General features: G+C 41.0%; 1 protein-coding gene, 1 non-coding gene and 1 pseudogene across 2 annotated transcripts; all 3 read right to left on the bottom strand.

Moving 5' to 3' along the window:
- Positions 1-605: 605 nt before the first annotated feature.
- LOC147315498 (uncharacterized) lies at positions 606-1,421 on the bottom strand (annotated as a pseudogene).
- Positions 1,422-8,406: 6,985 nt separating this feature from the next.
- On the bottom strand, positions 8,407-8,500 carry trnai-uau (transfer RNA isoleucine (anticodon UAU)). Its single transcript has 2 exons — positions 8,463-8,500; positions 8,407-8,442 (listed from the first exon to the last, which is right to left on the bottom strand). It is a non-coding gene; the product is annotated as a tRNA-Ile (tRNA).
- Positions 8,501-16,114: 7,614 nt separating this feature from the next.
- hcar1-3 (hydroxycarboxylic acid receptor 1-3) lies at positions 16,115-19,137 on the bottom strand. Its single transcript, XM_086258000.1, has 2 exons — positions 19,001-19,137; positions 16,115-18,450 (listed from the first exon to the last, which is right to left on the bottom strand). Exon 2 carries the CDS (start codon positions 18,381-18,383, stop codon positions 17,427-17,429), a length of 957 nt encoding a protein of 318 aa, XP_086114126.1. The 5' UTR covers positions 18,384-18,450; positions 19,001-19,137; the 3' UTR covers positions 16,115-17,426.
- Between the last annotated feature and the right edge of the window lie 570 nt (positions 19,138-19,707).

The raw sequence follows: 19,707 nt of genomic DNA, 5'->3' as shown, positions 1-19,707 counted from the left end.
ATGTTCCACTTTTGGAGCCAGAGTCTGCTCAGTAGTAACTCGTGGTGGAGCGTCTCTGCCCACACACCCACTGGACGTGACCGTGAACACGCCCCCTTACACTTTTTACATAGCCCGGCTGCTCTGTCTCTCATTCTGCAGGGTATGGGTAAAATTTATCATACAAAACATGCACTCTGTGCAATATGGATTAACGTTACTGCTGAAGATGTGAGGACATCTGATCTCTGAAAAAACTACTGTTAATGAAGCTGGAAAAACACACCCACATCTTGATCCTTAAAAAAGCATATTAATATATAGTAAAAGCCAATCAGAAGTAAGTAGAAGTAAAAGGCTTCAGCCTACTAATATTAGTCAATAAAATACATTCTCTGCGTCAAAAGTGATGAGTTAAGGTGCCCATGGAGGCAAGGGTGCCACCAGGGATTTGGCCCCGGGGTAGACCCAAGTCAGGCTGGAGAGATTATATCTCTTGGCTGGCCTGGAAACGCCTTGGTGTTCATATTCATATTAATATTCTTATTCTTCTATGACAAAAAAGTACAAGTGTTCATTTAAAGAAATAAACAGAGCAGTAAGAGATTTTTTTTTCTTTATTTTCCTCAGCCGAAGGCCGTATCGTTTGTTTTCTGACCTGGGAGATGGATAGTCCTGGCTCAGGGACTTTTTTGGACGCCCTGTGTCACTACTGCTTCTGGCCTCTTGTTGTCTTTTGGTGTGTTTGGTGTGTTTTCAGAGGTTTCACTCAAGGTCATATTGTTCATTTTCTTAACTAGGAGTCGGATAGTGCTTGGCGTCCAACTTTTTTGGCTGCTCTGTGTCACTGGTGCTTGTCCTGGCCTCTTGTTGTATTTCTGTGTGATTTCAGAGCTTTTGGTATCGCTCGAGGTCGTAACGTCCATTTTCTCAACTTGGTCTTGGATAGACCTTGACAAAGAACTTTTTTGGATGTTCTGTGTCACTGCTGCTTGTTCTGGCCTCTTGTTGTCTTTTGGTGTGTTTTAAGAGTTTTTGGTATCACTCAAGTTCATATTGTTCTTTTTCTGAACTTGGAGTTGGATATTCCTTGAAGAAGAACTTTTTTGGATGCTCCGAGTCACTGCTGTTTCTTTTTTCTCAGTGTCTACTCTCATCCTCTTTCTCTCTGGAGAGTAGCTCTCAGAGTTCTTTTTGCTGCCTTTGGAAATCTGACTGTATCGTCTTTTCAACACAGTTTTTTCTTCACAGATTCGTCTTTTTTTCCTTGGTGGAGAGCAGCTGTCGTCACTTCTGCAATTCTGTGCGACATAATTCGGGCCTCGCTTCCTCTTGAGTGGAAGCTGGAAATGTGTTTCATCAGAATTTGGCTCTGGATTTTGGTGGTCCATTGTAGTAAAGCCAGCGTAAGCTTGTCGGCTTTTGTGTTTACTCTGAGACATGTCAGAGTGTTGATGAAGTGACTGTCTTAAAGATTCAACTATTTTAAAATTTTTCTCAGGCGTACCTTTGAATGCTGCAATCTCGAGTGTTACAAGTAAACGGACTGACAGTTTGGGCTTCTTACCCGGATTTAAGGATTCACAGATCTAAGGCATGTTATGACATCATGATGATGTCAACGTAACAACAACATTTTTTTCTTTTTTTTTAAATTTGGTTCCATTGTCTATGAGGCTTTGGAGCTTGATGTCAAGGCAGGGGGCGTGGCCGCCGGGGCGCCATTTTAGCAGGCCAAACAAAGGGCTAGTGATGGTAAATTTGATTCTTTTTACTGAATCGAGTTTTAATGAGTCACTCACCAAAGTGAATCGAGTTTTTTAAGTCATTTGATTCACTGAGTCAGTCGACCAGAGCGTGCAAAAAATGTACATTTTCACTCAAACTTAATTTGTTTCTCTTTTCATGTAAATCCTACTGCTAAGATGAATGATTCTAAAAGAAAACAACTAAACAGCAAAAAAGAGCAAAAACATTTCTAAAATTAAGCAATTTCCTATCAAAATTGCTTAATAAACATTTATTTTATTTTATTTTTTATTTTATTAGTATTTTCCTTAAATGTGTTAAATATATATTTTCTCATCTAAATGTCCACTGAGCTGTGAGCCAGCTGTGATCATAATTCATCATCATCATATATGGAAAAAATGAAGTTCCTGAAGTCTCTAAACAAGAAAAGAACGACACAGATTCTGAGTTTGTCTCATTCAGAGAAGGCCTTCCTTTCTATGATGAACCATCACTTTAGTGTGATCTTTATTAGTTTCAGACCAAAATACATTTCTGTGTGTGTGTGTGTGTGTGCGTGCGTGCATGCGTGCGTGCGTGTGTGTGTGTGTGTGTGTGTGTGTGTGTGCGTGCGTGCGTGCGTGCGTGCGTGTGTGGCTGGAGTTGGCAAAGGAACCAGCCTGTTGGAGGGATGTTTAATTAGGTTAAGGAGGTCCAGCAGGGAAGACAGCCAACTAGCCTTACACACCCTTGTTCCCGACACACACATATACACACACTTGTTAACTCTTCACTTCTTAAGTGCATCTGGCTCGTCGGGCGCAGCACAGTGTTCAGTTCACATAAAACTTGGACTACTGTTACAAGTTTTCCAGATCCCACCTGCTGCTGGACTCACTTTTCATTATTCCTGAGTGAGAATGTGCAGCACAAATTACAGTAACTGGCGTCATCACGTTTATTTTTAGTTTCTAACAGCTTGACAAAGCTAATATAGGAGTGTAGAATAAGCAATTTTGCGCTTTGCATTCTCTTCAAACATAAAATATGTCGAGCATACTGCAGGTGCAACAACAGAAAATTCGATGAAGTGTTTACACTTTACAGAAGATAAATCTCATTATTCAATCCAGGAAGTGGTTTGATTTTAACCAGATGTTAAATATCTACCACTTCACTTGTAACTTGTTTGTGCATTAGGAGTAGCTTTACGCCTATCCCTTTGTATGGACCTTTTACCTACTTGGCATCCAAACGAAGCCTTGCAACAAGGAAACTTCAACTATAGTTGCTTAGCGTGTGGCTAAAATGCATCCCGGACTGGTTAGGAGTCCATCCATCCATTCGCTTCCGCTTATCCTTTTCAGGGTCACGGGGGGCGCTGGAGCCTATCCCAGCTGTCATAGGGCGAGAGGCGGGGTACACCCTGGACAGGTCGCCAGTCTGTCGCAGGGCCAACACACAGGGTCAGACAACCATTCGCACTCACATTCACTCACACATTCACACCTAGTGGCAATTTGGATTATCCAATTAACCTATCCCCACAAGCTGGTTAGGAGTAAAGATTAAAATACATGAATACTCCTATGACAGCTTCTGCTGGGTTTTTGATAAAGAACAGTAAAGGTTCCCTATTGATTAGTGCTGTATGAGTGGGCTCCTGTTTAGTTAGAAGATGTTAGTCTTACCACTTGTCCAGTGTGTCAAGATATAAATCAATGCAAGGAGAAAAGCAGCAGACTGTCTAAGTTCATTGTGTACAATAATACAGAAGGAGAAATGTTGCTGTCGCGCTGATGGTTTGGAAGAACTTTGACAGGCTTGCACTGTTGCCTTACAGCATGAAGGTCCTGGGTTCAAATCCACTAGCTGGGCCTTTCTGTGGGTAGTTTGCATGTTTTCCTCAGGTCTTCATAGGTTCTCTCTGGGTACTCAATCTTCCTCCCAAAGACATGCAGTTAGCAGGGTTTGTTTTACAAACTAAATTAATCTAAATTACCAGTGCTGTTAACTAGTGAAGCCTGAATTGAATAAGAGAAAGAAGATGGAAATATTATTGACAAACTCAGGTAAACTCACAAGGTTTCTTTTCACTGTATATAATAAACTGCCCAAACTTTACCACATATCCATTTTTGTACCTTTTAATTGTTGATCCTAATACCACGGTTATTTAAAACCTTACTTTTGACCATGAAGAAACATATTGTATTGGTACAAGAAGTACCAAGAAGTTTGGTACGATCATGCCGTCAGCTTTGGCTGTAATGTACTACACTTGCATACAGCCTCTTATTTTAGAAAGAGCCGTAGTATTCGCTTCTTCATCCAGTCATTTCCATGTAAGTGGCAGAAGATTAATCAGGGATTGCTAAATGTACTTTCCATAATATTCTTTCCCAGTTCCTCCTTGTTGATCCTGAATCACACCAGGACACTCTGTTGAGTCTACCTGCAGGTTTCCCATCATCAGGACATGGAAAACCCAGGCGTCATAATCACTCCAGCTGGCTCTTTTCGACATGAAAGAGTGGATCTAGTCCAAGCTTCAGCCAGACGCATGAGTCCCTCAACCTGTGTGTAAGGCTATGGAGGAAAATAATTTGGGCCACTTGTTTCCACAGTCCTGCTGTGTTGATCACACCCCACAGCTCATGACTGAGTGATATCGGCTGACAAACATCAGTCCATCTAACCATCTGGCTTTCCATTTTACCACCACTGGCAAACAAGAACTTGAGGTACTGGACCTGGGAACACCTACAATCAGCTGGGGTAAGAAAACTGGAAAACTGTGGACTGCTAGCGTCCTGTTAGCTTTAGCAGAATCTTCTGTTCAGACTGGAGAAGTCGATACTTTTGCTTCTGAGGCCACAGTTCACCTCTGGAAAGTGTTGGATTGTTCCTTTACCACTTTGTAAACTGTAAGGACAGCCCTTTGAGTGACTTTGCTATTTTACTACTTTCAATCTCCAGGTCTCTTACACAATGTCCCATATCCATCCACACACACAATCACACAGACAGGCAAACTATCAGCTGTTGAGGCAGATGATAATAATAAAGTGCTGGAGACATTCACAGTTTACCTTGGGAAAGCAGAAGTTGAAAAAATGTAAATGGCACGGCTGGGAATTCTTCACCAGATGACTCCCAACATTCACACACTTCCCCAGAAAGACCAGCCACATACATAATTGACTTCCCAGGAACAAACCATTATCTCACGTCCTCCTCAAAAACTTATTCAACCCTCCCCGGCTGCGGGTCACATCTAGCTCACACACATCTCCCCTTCTGACAAGACACACCTTTGACCTGAAGTTTCACTGGTGTGCAGCCAGGAAAAATGACATCATTTCCTTTCGGTGACTTGACAGGCACTCCATCAGTAAAGTCCCTCTGGGTTTGAGAGAGCAGTGGAAGAAAAAAAGCAAAACAAAACAATAATGATAATAATTATACCTTCACACGTAACGAAGAGCAGAGCCCACGGGCCACAATACATAACAGCTGGGCCTGGGAGCTGTCAGACGGCTAGATAGTGAGTGAGCACTCTGCTAACCAAAGACAGATGTGAATTACAGCTTGTGACACATAGCTGTGTGGTTAGTAACAGCCCGGGGGCAGTCGGGGATCTAAAGATCCTATTATACTATTGCAAGATACATTTCAAAACTGAAATGCTGCACTGAAGTTGAGGGATTTTCGTTCCATGTATATGTACATGCAACGCTTCCGGCACAAACCGTTCTTGTGGGAAGCAATCATTCTAAAGATGGCAGTCTCAACAGGTACATAAATTGCACTCGTGTAAAATGAATTTGGAATTTATTAAATAAAAGTCTCTGTGGTTAATTTGTATCATAAAAGACCACACCAGTTTCTGCTCTGATTGGTGCATGCAAGCCAGATCAGGTTAGAGATCTAAGAACAGGTCTTGCCACAACACCTACAGGCTCGCAATTATCGCGCCTTTGTATCCTGTTTATTCTCTTCGTCACACTCACCACTCTTCCTTTCCCATCAGATGTTTTCAATCACTTATTTTCTCACTGCTAAATATCAGCCATACACACGAACTCCCACAAAAGCAAAGCTTTAAATCACTGAAATGGCTCCGCTTTTACATCCCAGCAAGCCAAAGCTATGAAGTGCCTTTATGTGAAAATGCAATCAAAAGGCAAATTGTCAACATGTCAGATGACATGGAGCTTGTTTTCTGTGAATATGATACTCGTTTTGGTTTGTCCTTTGGGTGTGTTTGGGCAAAACAAGTAAGTAGGCTGGTTCACATACAGTGTTTTTCTTCTTTAAATAACTTGTGTCACTCACTTTCTGTTTACTGTCCACACTTCAATGAACACATCAGCAACTTGGCATTTAGTATCTTGCCCAAGGATACTTTGGCATGCATACTGAAACAGCAGTGATTTAAACCACCATCCCTCCAATTAGTAGATTGCCTGCTGTACCTCCTGAGCTGCAGCCACTCCAAAACAAGTTCTTAATCAACCACTTTAGCCCATAAATTTAATGACTGTGAGCCAACACTTTAAAACTATTTACATTCTAACATTTGTCTACTCTCTCCCATAGTTTATGCTTTCCTATCTATTTTGTTGGTCGTAGTCACCCTGCACTCCTCTTTTCTGTTTTCTCTAGTGGCCCCCTTATCCAGAAAACCCTGCAGTTCCCTTTCTTCTGCAGTGGAGTTCGTCCACCCCACTGGGTAACTTCTGCTTGTTGAGCTTTCTCTCTGATGCTGTAATGTCGACACAAATGCACTATGTAAATAAAATCACTGACTGCATTTAGCTTTAATGCTGCTATTTTCTTTATCTGCATTACAATTCCTCTCACATAATTATATCTCAGACTGTATGTTTTTGGCTCTTATCTTCTAACGATAACAGAAATCTACTGTTTTCTTAACCATTTTTGCTTTTCCTGCTCTGACACATTTATTCTAATATAGATAAAGCACATGCTGAGAGAATAAAGCTGGTTCTCACTGGACACCAAGTGAAGGGAGAAGGGGGTGAAAAGATAACATTGGCAGAATGAAAGGACACTCCTGCAAATGTTTGGGCAAACAGGCAAGGTGTGGTGATGATAGGCACTGCAATGAAAATGTAAAGAAAACTAACAAAGTGTGTTTGGTTGGACTGGAGGAGACACGGGTAATGTCTTGAACAGTGAAAGTCTTTCAGTAGACCTCGTATTCGACTTATCTGAGGCAAATGATTTCAGCTTTGCATCATATCATCTTGTAGCACTGCCTGTCCATTTTTATATCGTACACACGACAAATATAGTAAATCAGCTTTTTTTCCCCCTGCTCTACTCATATGTATTTTCATGTACAGCGTCACAAAGATAGACCTCAGTCATGACTTACTCCAAAAGATAGTTTCGTCAGTCTTTTAAAAATACAATAATAAAATGCAGACATCCATATGTGCAGAACGTGCAGACAGATGAGAACACACAGAGTACAGACATGTGAAGACGTTGGGGGGAAACTGTTTTTATTCAAACAGCAGAGACAGCCAGTCAGATTCAAACGTCAGGAAAAACAGCGCAGCTAATCCAAACGTTGGACAACAGCGACATCTAGTGGTACAAGGGCAAGGGGAAACGTGAAGTCACAGTTTTGGAAATCTAAGATAAGAGATAAGATAAGATAGAACTTTATTAATCCCTCGGGTGGGTTCCTCTGGGAAATTCGACTTCCAAAAAGCACAGCAACGACCGAAGTTACAGTTACAGAATTGTTATATATATATATATATATATATATATATATATATATATATATAACAATTCTGTAATATGTAATATATATATATATATATATATATATATATATATATATATATATATATATATATATATATATACACACACACACACACACACATATATAAATACAGAGACAAATATAAATAAAATATACAAAGGGGATAAATAGAATAAATAGGAATAAAAAATAAATCTACTGCATACACTTGTCGCTCAGCAGTGAATCACGTGCTTTGAAATTTGTTTTTGTATTCAAACCGTGTTATGGTGTTCATATCAGCAGCTTGAGTACAAGCTCTGTAATGGAAGCAAAAGGTTTGAAACCGCGGGGGTGGGGCACACACACGGAATGAATAAACTGTGTATATATAATAAATTCGTTGCACAAAAATGCAAAAATATTCATGTATTCATCTATTAATTTCTTAAAGTTTTTATATTTTCTAAAATATCATATAAAATATCACATCGTGCAAGACGGGGGAATACGAATTCAACATTTCACTTCCCTGTCAGAGTGAGAAGGCGCAGAGATGGAGAGTTGCTGCCTCCTGCTGGCGTTGAAGCGCAAGTGTCGCTTAAGTGTCTAATAACTACGTAGTCCTGCATTCAAATTTAAAACTGTAAGTTAGATAATTAGAACTAATAATTAAATAATTAATAATTAAAACTAATTAGATTAAAAAGTAGGCTTGTCATATTTAAATTTGTATTATCTTTAGTTTAAATGGAGCCAGCGTACAAACTTTGAGCGTCGACAATAAATTGTTTACAGTGAATTTTTAATAAGTCTATCAATCACCCTGTGATGCGCGTGACAAGCTGTCAGAGGTCGATTTACAAAAAAAGATTAAACACCGGTAACTTCAGGGCGTACTATCAAAAGGCTGCTCCAGGTGAGGCTCGAACTCACAACCTCGGCATTGCTCTACAGTGTACTGTCATATAAGTACCGCGCGCTAACCGATTGCGCCACTGGAGCTCACTGTGTTAAGCCTGCAGTTGAGCTTATAACCCTGAAACAGATGTGGTGTCACGTCACTGATGTTTACTGATTTTACACCTTTGATATAGTGATTGAATATATCGCGAGAATAATGTTTGTTTAAACGCGATGACGACCAACGGTGCATTTACTGACTTATGTTGAGAAAAGCTGCTAAGACGTGTTTAACAGCGGTAATGACAGGAGCGTCATGATTCAAGGACATTTTAACTTATGGCTAAATAACATGTCAGCTGAAGGTCTTAGTGCCTAACAAACTAACGTGTCTAAAGCTGCTTTATACGCGTAACTGTTGGGTCAATGATATGGCTGTATAACGTGACCCGGAAGTACTTGCGTGGCACGAAGAAGAAGAGCTGGCTGAATTTTGGCGCTGACTGGTGATGTGCGATACCACTGATTTCCTTTCCGATCCGTTACCAAGTAAAATTCAGGGTGGTATCAACGACACTGGTCCGATACCGATACTTTGTACAAAAATTTAATGTGTTACTGTATTTCAAATTCTTCATAATGTTTTGTTGGTCGTTTCATAATGACTACAGGTCATCAGACTATTTGTTCTTATTGTTTAATTATGAAGAATTATCATATCGAAATAAAAAACCTTAAGTTGTTTGTTAATTGACGCTATCTGAACACACATATCTTGTCATTTAACATGTATATACTTGCCTGGACATTTCACACTTTCCCACATTCACAGCTGTGCTGTGGCACACTACAAATTTTGGTATCAATCCAATATCAAGTAAATATAGGGCCAGTATTGCCGATATCAGTACGACTAATTTTAAGTTATTTAGGCAGCTAATTGGGGGAGAGTAGTGTGCTATGGCTTATAAGATATATTCTCAATTTGCAAATTCTGAACACATTTTAATCACCACTATATCACCGTGATTGTTGCTTTCCACAGTAATTAGTTAACACAAAAAAAACCCCACACCTTTCAGCTTTTCATTTGTTTTGAAACAGGGTTTTTGGAGACCTGGAATGTAAAGTTTTCTATCTCTAAAGACCACAAAAAGGTTCTGACATTTGTCATAGTGCATGTTTGAGGTTTATTTTTAAAATTAACTATGATCATTATACTATAACTCATAATCTTTCACAAGGTTAAAACTTCAAAAATACGCTGATGCAGAATGCAGAAGCAATGATAGAAGAGGAACGAAACAGTTTCAATATTTTGAATCTGCCTTCCTCTTTTTTACAATGAAAACCATGTTTGCCACAACATGGTAATTTTGATAAATGAGAAATATGTCGTCTAACAATGGCAGACGCACATACACACACGATTACATCAAATTTAAATATCACCTCTAATATCACCTGTGGAAACCAGAGAGAGCATTTCTCATTAAGGGTTTGCAGTATTATTTATGGGGGGTTTTTGTCAATTAGTATTGTCAATAAGTGTTATTGTATGAGTACTGAAAACTATTTTGTAGAGCCCGAGTGTAGAAAAGTTGCAGCATAGAGGAGCCCAATCAGATAAATTTTAAGCAGGGACATAGTCTGCCGATGACAGAGGAAGAGCTGTAAGGATGCATGGTAGTGCAGCAAGGAGAGAACATGAGAACAGAAGAAGAGTGCTCTTGTTAGGGATAGCATTAGGTTTGTGGTTGATGAAACTCTCTGCTCAAAGGGAGCAGAGTGACCGGTAGTACAGTGATTGCCTGCACTGCTTTGCTTTGTGAGAAACTGATGCTGAAGTTGAGCAAAGTATACTATATTGCCAAAAGCATCAGCCCTCCAAATCATTGAATTCATGTGTTCCAATCACTTCCTGCCACAGGTGTATAAAATCAAGCACCTAGGCATGCAGACTGCTTCTACAAACCTTTGTGAAAGATAGATCGCTTTCAGGAACTCAGAAAACTCCACTGTGATAGGATGCCACCTATGCAACAAGTCCAACTGTGAAATTTCCTCACTACTACATATTCCACAGTCAGCTGTTAGTCATATTATAACAAAGTGGAAGCAATTAGGAACAACAGCAACTCAGCCATGGAAGCAGTAGGCAAAGTAAAACCACACAGCTCAGGGATTTTAATAAGGCAAGTATGAACTCTGTATTCCCCAAAATTCCACCAACATGATAAGTATCCTACCGGGGGAGGCAGGACACTGGACCGTGTGTACATTAAAATCAAGCAGGCCTAGAGGCCTACATCCCTCCCCCACCTAGAACAACCTGACCACCTCTCTCTGCTCCTCATCCCTGCCTGCACCCCCCCCCCCCCCCCCCACCTCAAAAAACAAACCCCTCCAAGCGCCTGGGTCATTAAAACATGGCCAGATGATGCTCTTCTCCAGCTACAGGACTGTATTAATCTGAGAGACTGCTCCATTTTTGAACAGCAGGACCTGGAGACATTCACTCAGTCTGTCTTATTCTACATTAGGTGCTCTGAAGAGAATGTGGCAGTGACCAAAACCATCCAGGTTTTTCCTAACTGAAAACCTTGGATGACAAGTGAAGTACAGGTTCTGATCAAAACTGAGGAACAGTTCTCTGTACAGCACTGCCAGGGCCAACCTGAGGAGGGGGATCAAAAGTTCCTTTTCCATTAGAACCAACTCAAATCAACTTGCCACAGTTTTCAGGGTTTTCCATTAGGTCATATTACCTGGTACAGGTACTAAAATGGTACCTGCTCAGGAAGGGTTCGAAAGTGATTTGAGCAGATGCTAAAATGTGATGCCATCAGACTGCATGCCAACTGACCGGTCAGTAGCATCATTTGATGAGTCATGAGAACCGCCATTTTTTAAATGAGTCAATGAGAGAAATGGCTACAAAAACAACACCGTGATCCCTGAGTCTGACAAAAAGCAGCTATATCTTTGCCTCGACAACCAACTTTGTTGTAGCGTTCGTGTGGCATACTAATTACGTCATGCTCAGCCTCGTTGCTATGACAACAACCACGGACATTAGGTGGTAATGGAAAACCAGTTAAGCTGAATCAAGTCGTGGCTAGCTGACCCGAGTAGGTACTAACAGAAAAGGAACTATAAACAGACCAGGGAAACCTACAGGAGGAGGATAGAGGGCATCCTCGTTGAGAGCAACCCCCGCCAGGTGTGGAGAGGGATCTAACCAGGTTATTCCACCTCTCTGTGACGTATGCCACTGTTTGCACCTGTCTGAAGGCCTCCACTATCATTCCTATCCTTAAGACTGGAATAGACAGCCTCTATGACTACAGACCTATACCCCTCACGTCTGTAGTCATGAAGTGTTTTGAGCGGACACTGTCTCAGTACATCAGAGACTGTCTACCCCCCTCGACTGACTCCCACCAGTTTGCTTACAGAGCAAATCGGTCCATAGAGGATTCCATCACCATCACCCTAAGCTATCTGAAGAACAGGAAGAGCTACGTGAGGGTGCTCTTCGTGGCCTACAGCTCAGTGTTCAACACCATAATCCTAGACATGCACACTACAGCTGGGTATTGTCACTGATTTCTTCAACCGATTCACTTCCGATTCACAAGGTCCCGATTCAATCTCCGATTCGATTCAAGTTTGAATCAGTCAGTCTTATAACTACCGTCTCCCTTCTTGGAGACTCTGCAAGAAGAGAAGCTGGTCTGCATATTGTGGAGTCATGCAGCTTCTTTGTGCAGTAACAATGTCACCAGCAGTTGAAAAAACTTGTTCAGAATGAACTCTGGTCCAAGGTAAGGAAAGATACTGCTTTTCTTAGAGAGCCAAAAGAGGATATTCCCCTGCATGGTCCCTCCACCAGATCAAAGGATCCTTAGAAAGTGGAACAGGTTGAACTTCCCTGTATCGATTCACTTCTTCCTTTGCCCTTTCAGTTAGTGTTTTCTGTGACGCTGTTTTTTTTTTTGGTGAGTGGACTGGCCCAAGGAGAAACATGAATGCAGAGTCCTTTGATATCTTAGTTGGAGGGGCATAATCCATTTCAACATGACCAAGGGAGATGTCAGGGACAGTTTCCTCTACTCTGTCACCATCAGACTCTTGCTGTAGAAAAATGAAAACTTAATTGATAAAGAGAAATTAATTTGCAAAATAATTTTGAACTCTCCAGACAATTTAACATATTAATACTGGCAATGGAAGGAAATGACTATTTGTATTCAAACTTGAGTAGTGCAAAGAAACAATAAATTTTTTTTAACTAACACTTTTAAAATATTTACATTTTTGCACTATATTAATAATTTCTCATGTCATACATGCATCCCTACAGTTACACACATGCATGGCATATACACACATTTCATAAACATACTTTGACTTCAAGTTGTTTGACTTCAGTGAGAGACACTGATCCTCTTGTCCAGCAGTTGTGCGTGCAGAGGTGATGGATAGAGTTGGGGATTTTTCTTCAGCCATAACCAGTGTGGCTGCTTTCAGTGGTTTCAAAGCTTTCACTATATCTTCTCCATCAGCCTCTGTAAGAGTACAGAGATTACTGTCACTTCTCCTCACTTCAGGTGAGAGTAGAGCTGCAGAGATCGCTGGTTGTTGCTGTAGGAAGCGTTCCAGCATCTCCAACGTGCTGTTCCATCTGGTCACCCCATCAGTCACCAGCTTATGGGCAGGCAGCTTCAGTATCTTTTGCTTCTCTTTAAGCCTGCGACTTGCAATAGTGCTGCTATGAAAAAAGGATGCTATGCGTCTCACTCGGCCAAGCAGCTGAGCAACAGCTGGAACTTTCAGACCTACTTCTGAAGCCAAATTGAGTGTGTGGGCAAAACAACCAATGTGCAACCAGCCCGTTATTTCCACAGCTCACACCATATTTGTAGCATTGTCAGTTATGATGACAGAGTTTTGTTTGTAAGCTCACAATCTTCTATTGCCTTGGACATTATTTGAGATCAATTAACTGCTGTGTGGCTTGCTTCAGTTGTTCTTGTCTGTAAGACATGGGACACGGTCAGGTAATTATCTGTTGCTCTGGATGTCCAGCTGTCATAGCGACTTTCTCTGCTGCTGAAAATGTAGCGTGGATTTGGACAGATGTATGTCTTTACATATGAAAGTTTGATAAACTGGGTTATTTTTTTGAGCACGTGGAAAAGTGGATGCAAACTTCACTGCAAATGCCTTTTTGAGTGAGCTTTGCTTCATGTTGGGTATTTTTGCTAGCATATCTGGATGATGCCTTGCTAAATGATTTCTGAGATTTGTGGTATTTCCACAATGTTTTACCATATGGCTTTGCTTTTGTCCAGCTCTTCACTGTATTCACAGTTCTTGAATCCAAAGTGCTGCCAGACATCTGCCTTTAGGCTTTGGCAGCGCCCTCAGTGGAGGAGCCATGGAAAAAAAAAAAAATATATATATATATATATATATATATATATATATATATATAATATACAGTGGGGCAAAAAAGTATTTAGTCAGCCACCGATTGTGCAAGTTCCCCCACTTAAAATGATGACAGAGGTCAGTAATTTGCACCAGAGGTACACTTCAACTGTGAGAGACAGAATGTGAAAAAAAATCCATGAATCCACATGGTAGGATTTGTAAAGAATTTATTCGTAAATCAGGGTGGAAAATAAGTATTTGGTCAATAACAAAAATACAACTCAATACTTTGTAACATAACCTTTGTTGGCAATAACAGAGGTCAAACGTTTACTATAGGTCTTTACCAGGTTTGCACACACAGTAGCTGGTATTTTGGCCCATTCCTCCATGCAGATCTTCTCGAGAGCAGTGATGTTTTGGGGCTGTCGCTGAGCAACACGGACTTTCAACTCCCGCCACAGATTTTCTATGGGGTTGGGGTCTGGAGACTGGCTAGGCCACTCCAGGACTTTCAAATGCTTCTTACGGAGCCACTCCTTTGTTGCCCGGGCGGTGTGTTTTGGATCATTGTCATGTTGGAAGACCCAGCCTCGTTTCATCTTCAAAGTTCTCACTGATGGAAGGAGGTTTTGGCTCACGATACATGGCCCCATTCATTCTGTCCTTAACACGGATCAGTCGTCCTGTCCCCTTGGCAGAAAAACAGCCCCATAGCATGATGTTTCCACCCCCATGCTTCACAGTAGGTATGGTGTTCTTGGGATGCAACTCAGTATTCTTGTTCCTCCAAACACGACGAGTTGAGTTTATACCAAAAAGTTCTACTTTGGTTTCATCTGACCACATGACATTCTCCCAATCCTCTGCTGTATCATCCATGTGCTCTCTGGCAAACTTCAGACGGGCCTGGACATGCACTGGCTTCAGCAGCGGAACACGTCTGGCACTGCGGGATTTGATTCCCTGCCGTTGTAGTGTGTTACTGATGGTGACCTTTGTTACTTTGGTCCCAGCTCTCTGCAGGTCATTCACCAGGTCCCCCCGTGTGGTTCTGGGATCTTTGCTCACCGTTCTCATGATCATTTTGACCCCACGGGATGAGATCTTGCGTGGAGCCCCAGATGGAGGGAGATTATCAGTGGTCTTGTATGTCTTCCATTTTCTGATGATTGCTCCCACAGTTGATTTTTTCACACCAAGCTGCTTGCCTATTGTAGATTCACTCTTCCCAGTCTGGTGCAGGTCTACAATACTTTTCCTGGTGTCCTTCGAAAGCTCTTTGGTCTTGGCCATGGCGGAGTTTGGAGTCTGACTGTTTGAGGCTGTGGACAGGTGTCTTTTATACAGATGATGAGTTCAAACAGGTGCCATTCATACAGGTAACGAGTGGGGGACAGAAAAGCTTCTTACAGAAGACATTACAGGTCTGTGAGAGCCAGAGATTTTCCTTGTTTGAGGTGACCAAATACTTATTTTCCACCCTAATTTATGAATAAATTCTTTACAAATCCTACCATGTGAATTCATGGATTTTTTTTTTCACATTCTGTCTCTCACAGTTGAAGTGTACCTCTGGTGCAAATTACTGACCTCTGTCATCATTTTAAGTGGGGGAACTTGCACAATCGGTGGCTGACTAAATACTTTTTTGCCCCACTGTATATATATATATATGTATATATACAAAGCATTTCCATAAAGACATTGATGAGCAAGTTTGGTGTAGATGAATTTGACTGGCCTGCGAAGAGTCCCGCCCTCAACGTTTAAGTCCACCTGCATGTAGTGATGTGGGTCCTTAAGCATCACGTTCCAGGGTGTTAGTAAGCCAGATGAGTCATACTAGGCAACACAGATTTAATTAACGAACATCATTTGTTATCCAGGGCTCCATTTATTATGTTAATTAAACGTCTCTGATCAGCAGGATGCCCTTTGAGGAGTTAAATAATTAATAACAAATTATGTGGTCGGCAAATCACAGCAAGCTAAATAACTGAACTTCATGAGTTATGTATTCTTTCCTCATTTGTCTGAACAAACTTTGCTTTGTTCTTATCACATATCTGAGAAGAGAGATTCCAGCTTCTTCCCACTGTTGAAAACTTTAAATTCGTGCAGGTACATGTGAGTTTGGGGTTTGGGCCCATTCAGGATTTTCTCTACTATTGCCAAATGTCTGCTGGAAAAGATTCTTATCCCTGTCATTCTTCTGCTGAGTAAAGTGTGTGTGGTTGATGGATGGAGGTCTGGGAAAAACAGAAAAAATGAACGTTCATGTTTTACTGATTTTATTATATCCACATTGCAGGATGAACACAGGTACTTCAATGGCGATTGGAGTACCTGTGAAAGAAACAGTGCAAACATACAGCAGAACAACCTGACCTGCAAGAGGCCGTTAATCACCCGAAATCTTTAACTCGTGTCAAAAGTATTAAAATCATCGCCACACAAAATTACAAGTTGCTTCGACTGTGTGTAAAGCAGGATTGTAGGGATGTTTAACTCAGGCAATGTGTGTCTTATTTCCTGATTTCTTTATTTGAAAGACAAGATTTTCCATGCTACTCTCTAAAGAAAGCAGGCACTTTCATCTGGTTCTGTCAGAATATGTGTTCTAACATATACATTTGTGCAACAACACAGAAGCGGTGAAAAAATCTAGACTACCAGTACAAAATGCAATTTGGAAACAGCAAAAATATGCAATAGTGCACTACAGTAGCAAGATGGTGCTTTGACCAGTATCCCACCTCTACACACTTCTGCATCGTCCCATATTCTTTTATCATCTTCTTGCTACATCATTCTACACGCTTACTGCTCTTCTGGTTTCGTGGAGTGATAAACTGTTTACCAAAACATTATCCTCTATGTTGGTGAAGAAACTGTTGACTCAAGCTTGAGAAATGTGCTCTACAACAGCAATAATTGTGGCATTTATGGGCTTGGCAGGTTTTGACAGTTAGATAGGCTCTTCCACATGTGTGGACTTACAAAATGAAAAATGGAGTCACAAAGGTGTATACAACCAAACTTTGTTCAAATTGTAGACAGCTTATTCTTGCAACATTCTCCTTAATGTCAAACAGCAGTTACAAACTCCACCAAAGACTGAAAAGCGTTTCACACGCTGTTTTGACAGCTTGACAAAACAGCTTGTTTTGTCGAATGTGTGCTGTACGAATCTGAAAATACACATGGAGAAGTTAGTGGCAGTTAGTGGCTCTTGGCAAGAAACACTCTCCCCACATCAGTCACTCATCTTTAACATAGTAAGAAGGTGATTTAAGCTAGCTTTTTCTCTACTTAAATTTTCTCCACTGATGTTTTATCTAACAAGCGTTAGCTAGTTTATAAACTTGTCTATTTCAGCTAAGCAGAAGGTAGTTTGGGGGATGCCGTTATATAAAGTTTGCCTAACATTGTTTTTTTTAGTCAGTAACAATATATGAACCAAACAGTTCATGGACTCCTCACTCGTTACTCACAGAAGTCTTCAGAGTCTTTAGCATCTTGCACACATGCTGCTTCCAGTCTTCCATTGAAGCAGACATTCATTGTATTTCAAAATCTTTGCCTTTCAGCTGTTGGGGACTCTCGTGCTAACCGGTCTGAAGATCTTCTTGAAGCAGATGGAGGTCTTGAGGGCATCACGAAACATGGAGCTGGAGAAAGCGTAGACGATGGGGTCCAAAGCGCTGTTGAGGTAGGTTAACACGATGCATATCATGAAAACCTGGGTTACATTAGTGTAGGACTCGCAGTCATGGGGGTGGTTTCCCTTGATGTAGGCCGCCGCTAGGCCTGTGATGACGCTTGGCATGAAGCACAAGGTAAACACCAGAATGATCACCATGACCGCTCTGATGGCCTTCCGTCCCTTCAGCTTCCTGCCTACTCGCCGTTGGCAAAGCCGGCAGACTATCTTTGCTGAGCAGAAGAGCAGCAAGAACCAGGGCAGGAGGAACTCTGCAACAAAGGCAATGTAATGCAGCTTAATCGGCACAGGGTCTTCTTCATAGGAGTTGAAGCTACGGCACTTGCCACTCGCCTGGTGGAAAAGGTTAGCGGTCAGCAGCGGAATCCCGCGGACCACCACAGCAGCCCAGATCAAGCCCGCGAGCCAGCCCGCCTTTGCTGAAGTCATTTGGCTGATGCAGTGATGTGGGTGGACCACCTTAAAGTAGCGATCAAGTGCCACCGCTGTCATGAATCCAATACTAGCAGAGCGATTGACAGTCAGCATGAAAAGGCTGATTCTGCACCAGACCCATCCAAACACCCACTTCCCTCGCAGGTGGGTGTCGATGCGGAAAGGCACGTTGATGAGGACCAAGAAGTCAGCAAGAACCAGATTGAAGAGGAAGAGGGTGTGAGGTTTCCATGACTTCATGCAACAGCAGAAAATCCACAAAGATACTATTGTTCCCGGCAGGCCCAGTATCTCAATTATCAAGCCTATTTCCATGAACATATTTTCTTTATTATTTTTCATGTGCCCGCTGCAGTGCAGTGAAGAATTATTTACTGCCTTCATTTCAGTTACGTGCCTTCTGAGCTCTTTGGTTTATCCGTACTTCCTTATTTTCAGCAGGTCATGTGTTCTGTCATAAAAGAGAGAAGTGCAAAGAAAATAATTTTTTCCTTTTATTGAACATTTTGTGAAATACTAGCACACACACCTGAAACTTTACACATCCTTCTGTTCTACCTTATTCGTCTGTTTCCCTTTAGATGAAAGCATCTATCAGTAAGATATATATCTGAAGCCAAACTTGAATACAGTAACTAGTTTATTGTTAGAAGCTTTCGTCTAACTTTTTGGAAGAAAATAAAGAAGCTCATTTAATGATTTCCATTTATGCATACCATGTAGTTATTTGTTTTTTAAACTTCAGTGCGAATCTCCCATGCAGTCTAACAAAGCAGTTTGCAAACTGTGTAAGTTATGAAAATGATTTCATAAAAGATACATTTTCCTTTCTATGTAGCGTAGGATTAACCATTAAAAAACACCAGGATTCATGTTAGACTAACAACTTTTGTTTTTAAAAGTTGCCATGGCAGCATTTATGTGCACACCGTGGATAACAAATAATCATAATTTATGCCCTGCATTCTAAACAGATATAAAGTAGAAAGTTTCATACTCACCAGCAGTCAACACTGACTCTTTGCTTTCCGCATGAGAAGACGGCGATGTATCTTCAGCTTGTGCAGTGAAAGTGATGTGATGTGATAAGATCCTTGGCAGTTTATAACTGCTGTCTTTGTCTGAGGGCTTGTTAGAACTTGTGGGTTATGAGTGCTCCAGAGAAGTGGCTCTGCAGCTGAACCACTTCTGCTATTATAGACGGTGACGTGTAATAAGCACCTTTATGACATTTTTCTTGACATTTTATGACACACAATATGTCAGGAAATTGTGTAATAATTAATATTTTGAGAGAATCGTAAATTATGACATATGACATTATGGGGAGATGATACCTTTCTTTTTGTTTGCTTAGTGGGGGGAATGTGGGAAAGACTATCCAGGGCCCTAACAGTAGGAGGGGCCACGGCAAGCTTGGAATGCAAAACATTTGTTTTTATTTTTCATTTTTTTTCTACACAGTTAGTATGTGACTTAAATTGCTATAAATTGCCTCCCTACAAATGGCAGAAAATGTGTTTAGTCCACTCTACACCTGGTCTCTCCTTTAAAGTACAGCTAATTTACTCTATCAAGGTGACTGTTGCTATGTCATCTCAAGGAAACAGTTTCAGACTATAAAACTAACAAGAAGACAAAAGAAAGGAGATTTCTTTCAAAACAAGAGTGACCATGTTGACTAGTGTAACTGTGAGCAGTTATTAAA

This window comes from Aulonocara sp. 'chitande type north' Nkhata Bay, linkage group LG13 (genome assembly GCF_057382095.1).
Source record: "Aulonocara sp. 'chitande type north' Nkhata Bay isolate Kocher_YH1m ecotype deep benthic linkage group LG13, A_spYH_male_GT1.1, whole genome shotgun sequence".
Lineage (NCBI taxonomy): Eukaryota > Metazoa > Chordata > Actinopteri > Cichliformes > Cichlidae > Aulonocara > Aulonocara sp. 'chitande type north' Nkhata Bay.
Note: the sequence above shows the minus strand (reverse complement) of the source record. Positions and strands in the feature narration are given on the sequence as shown.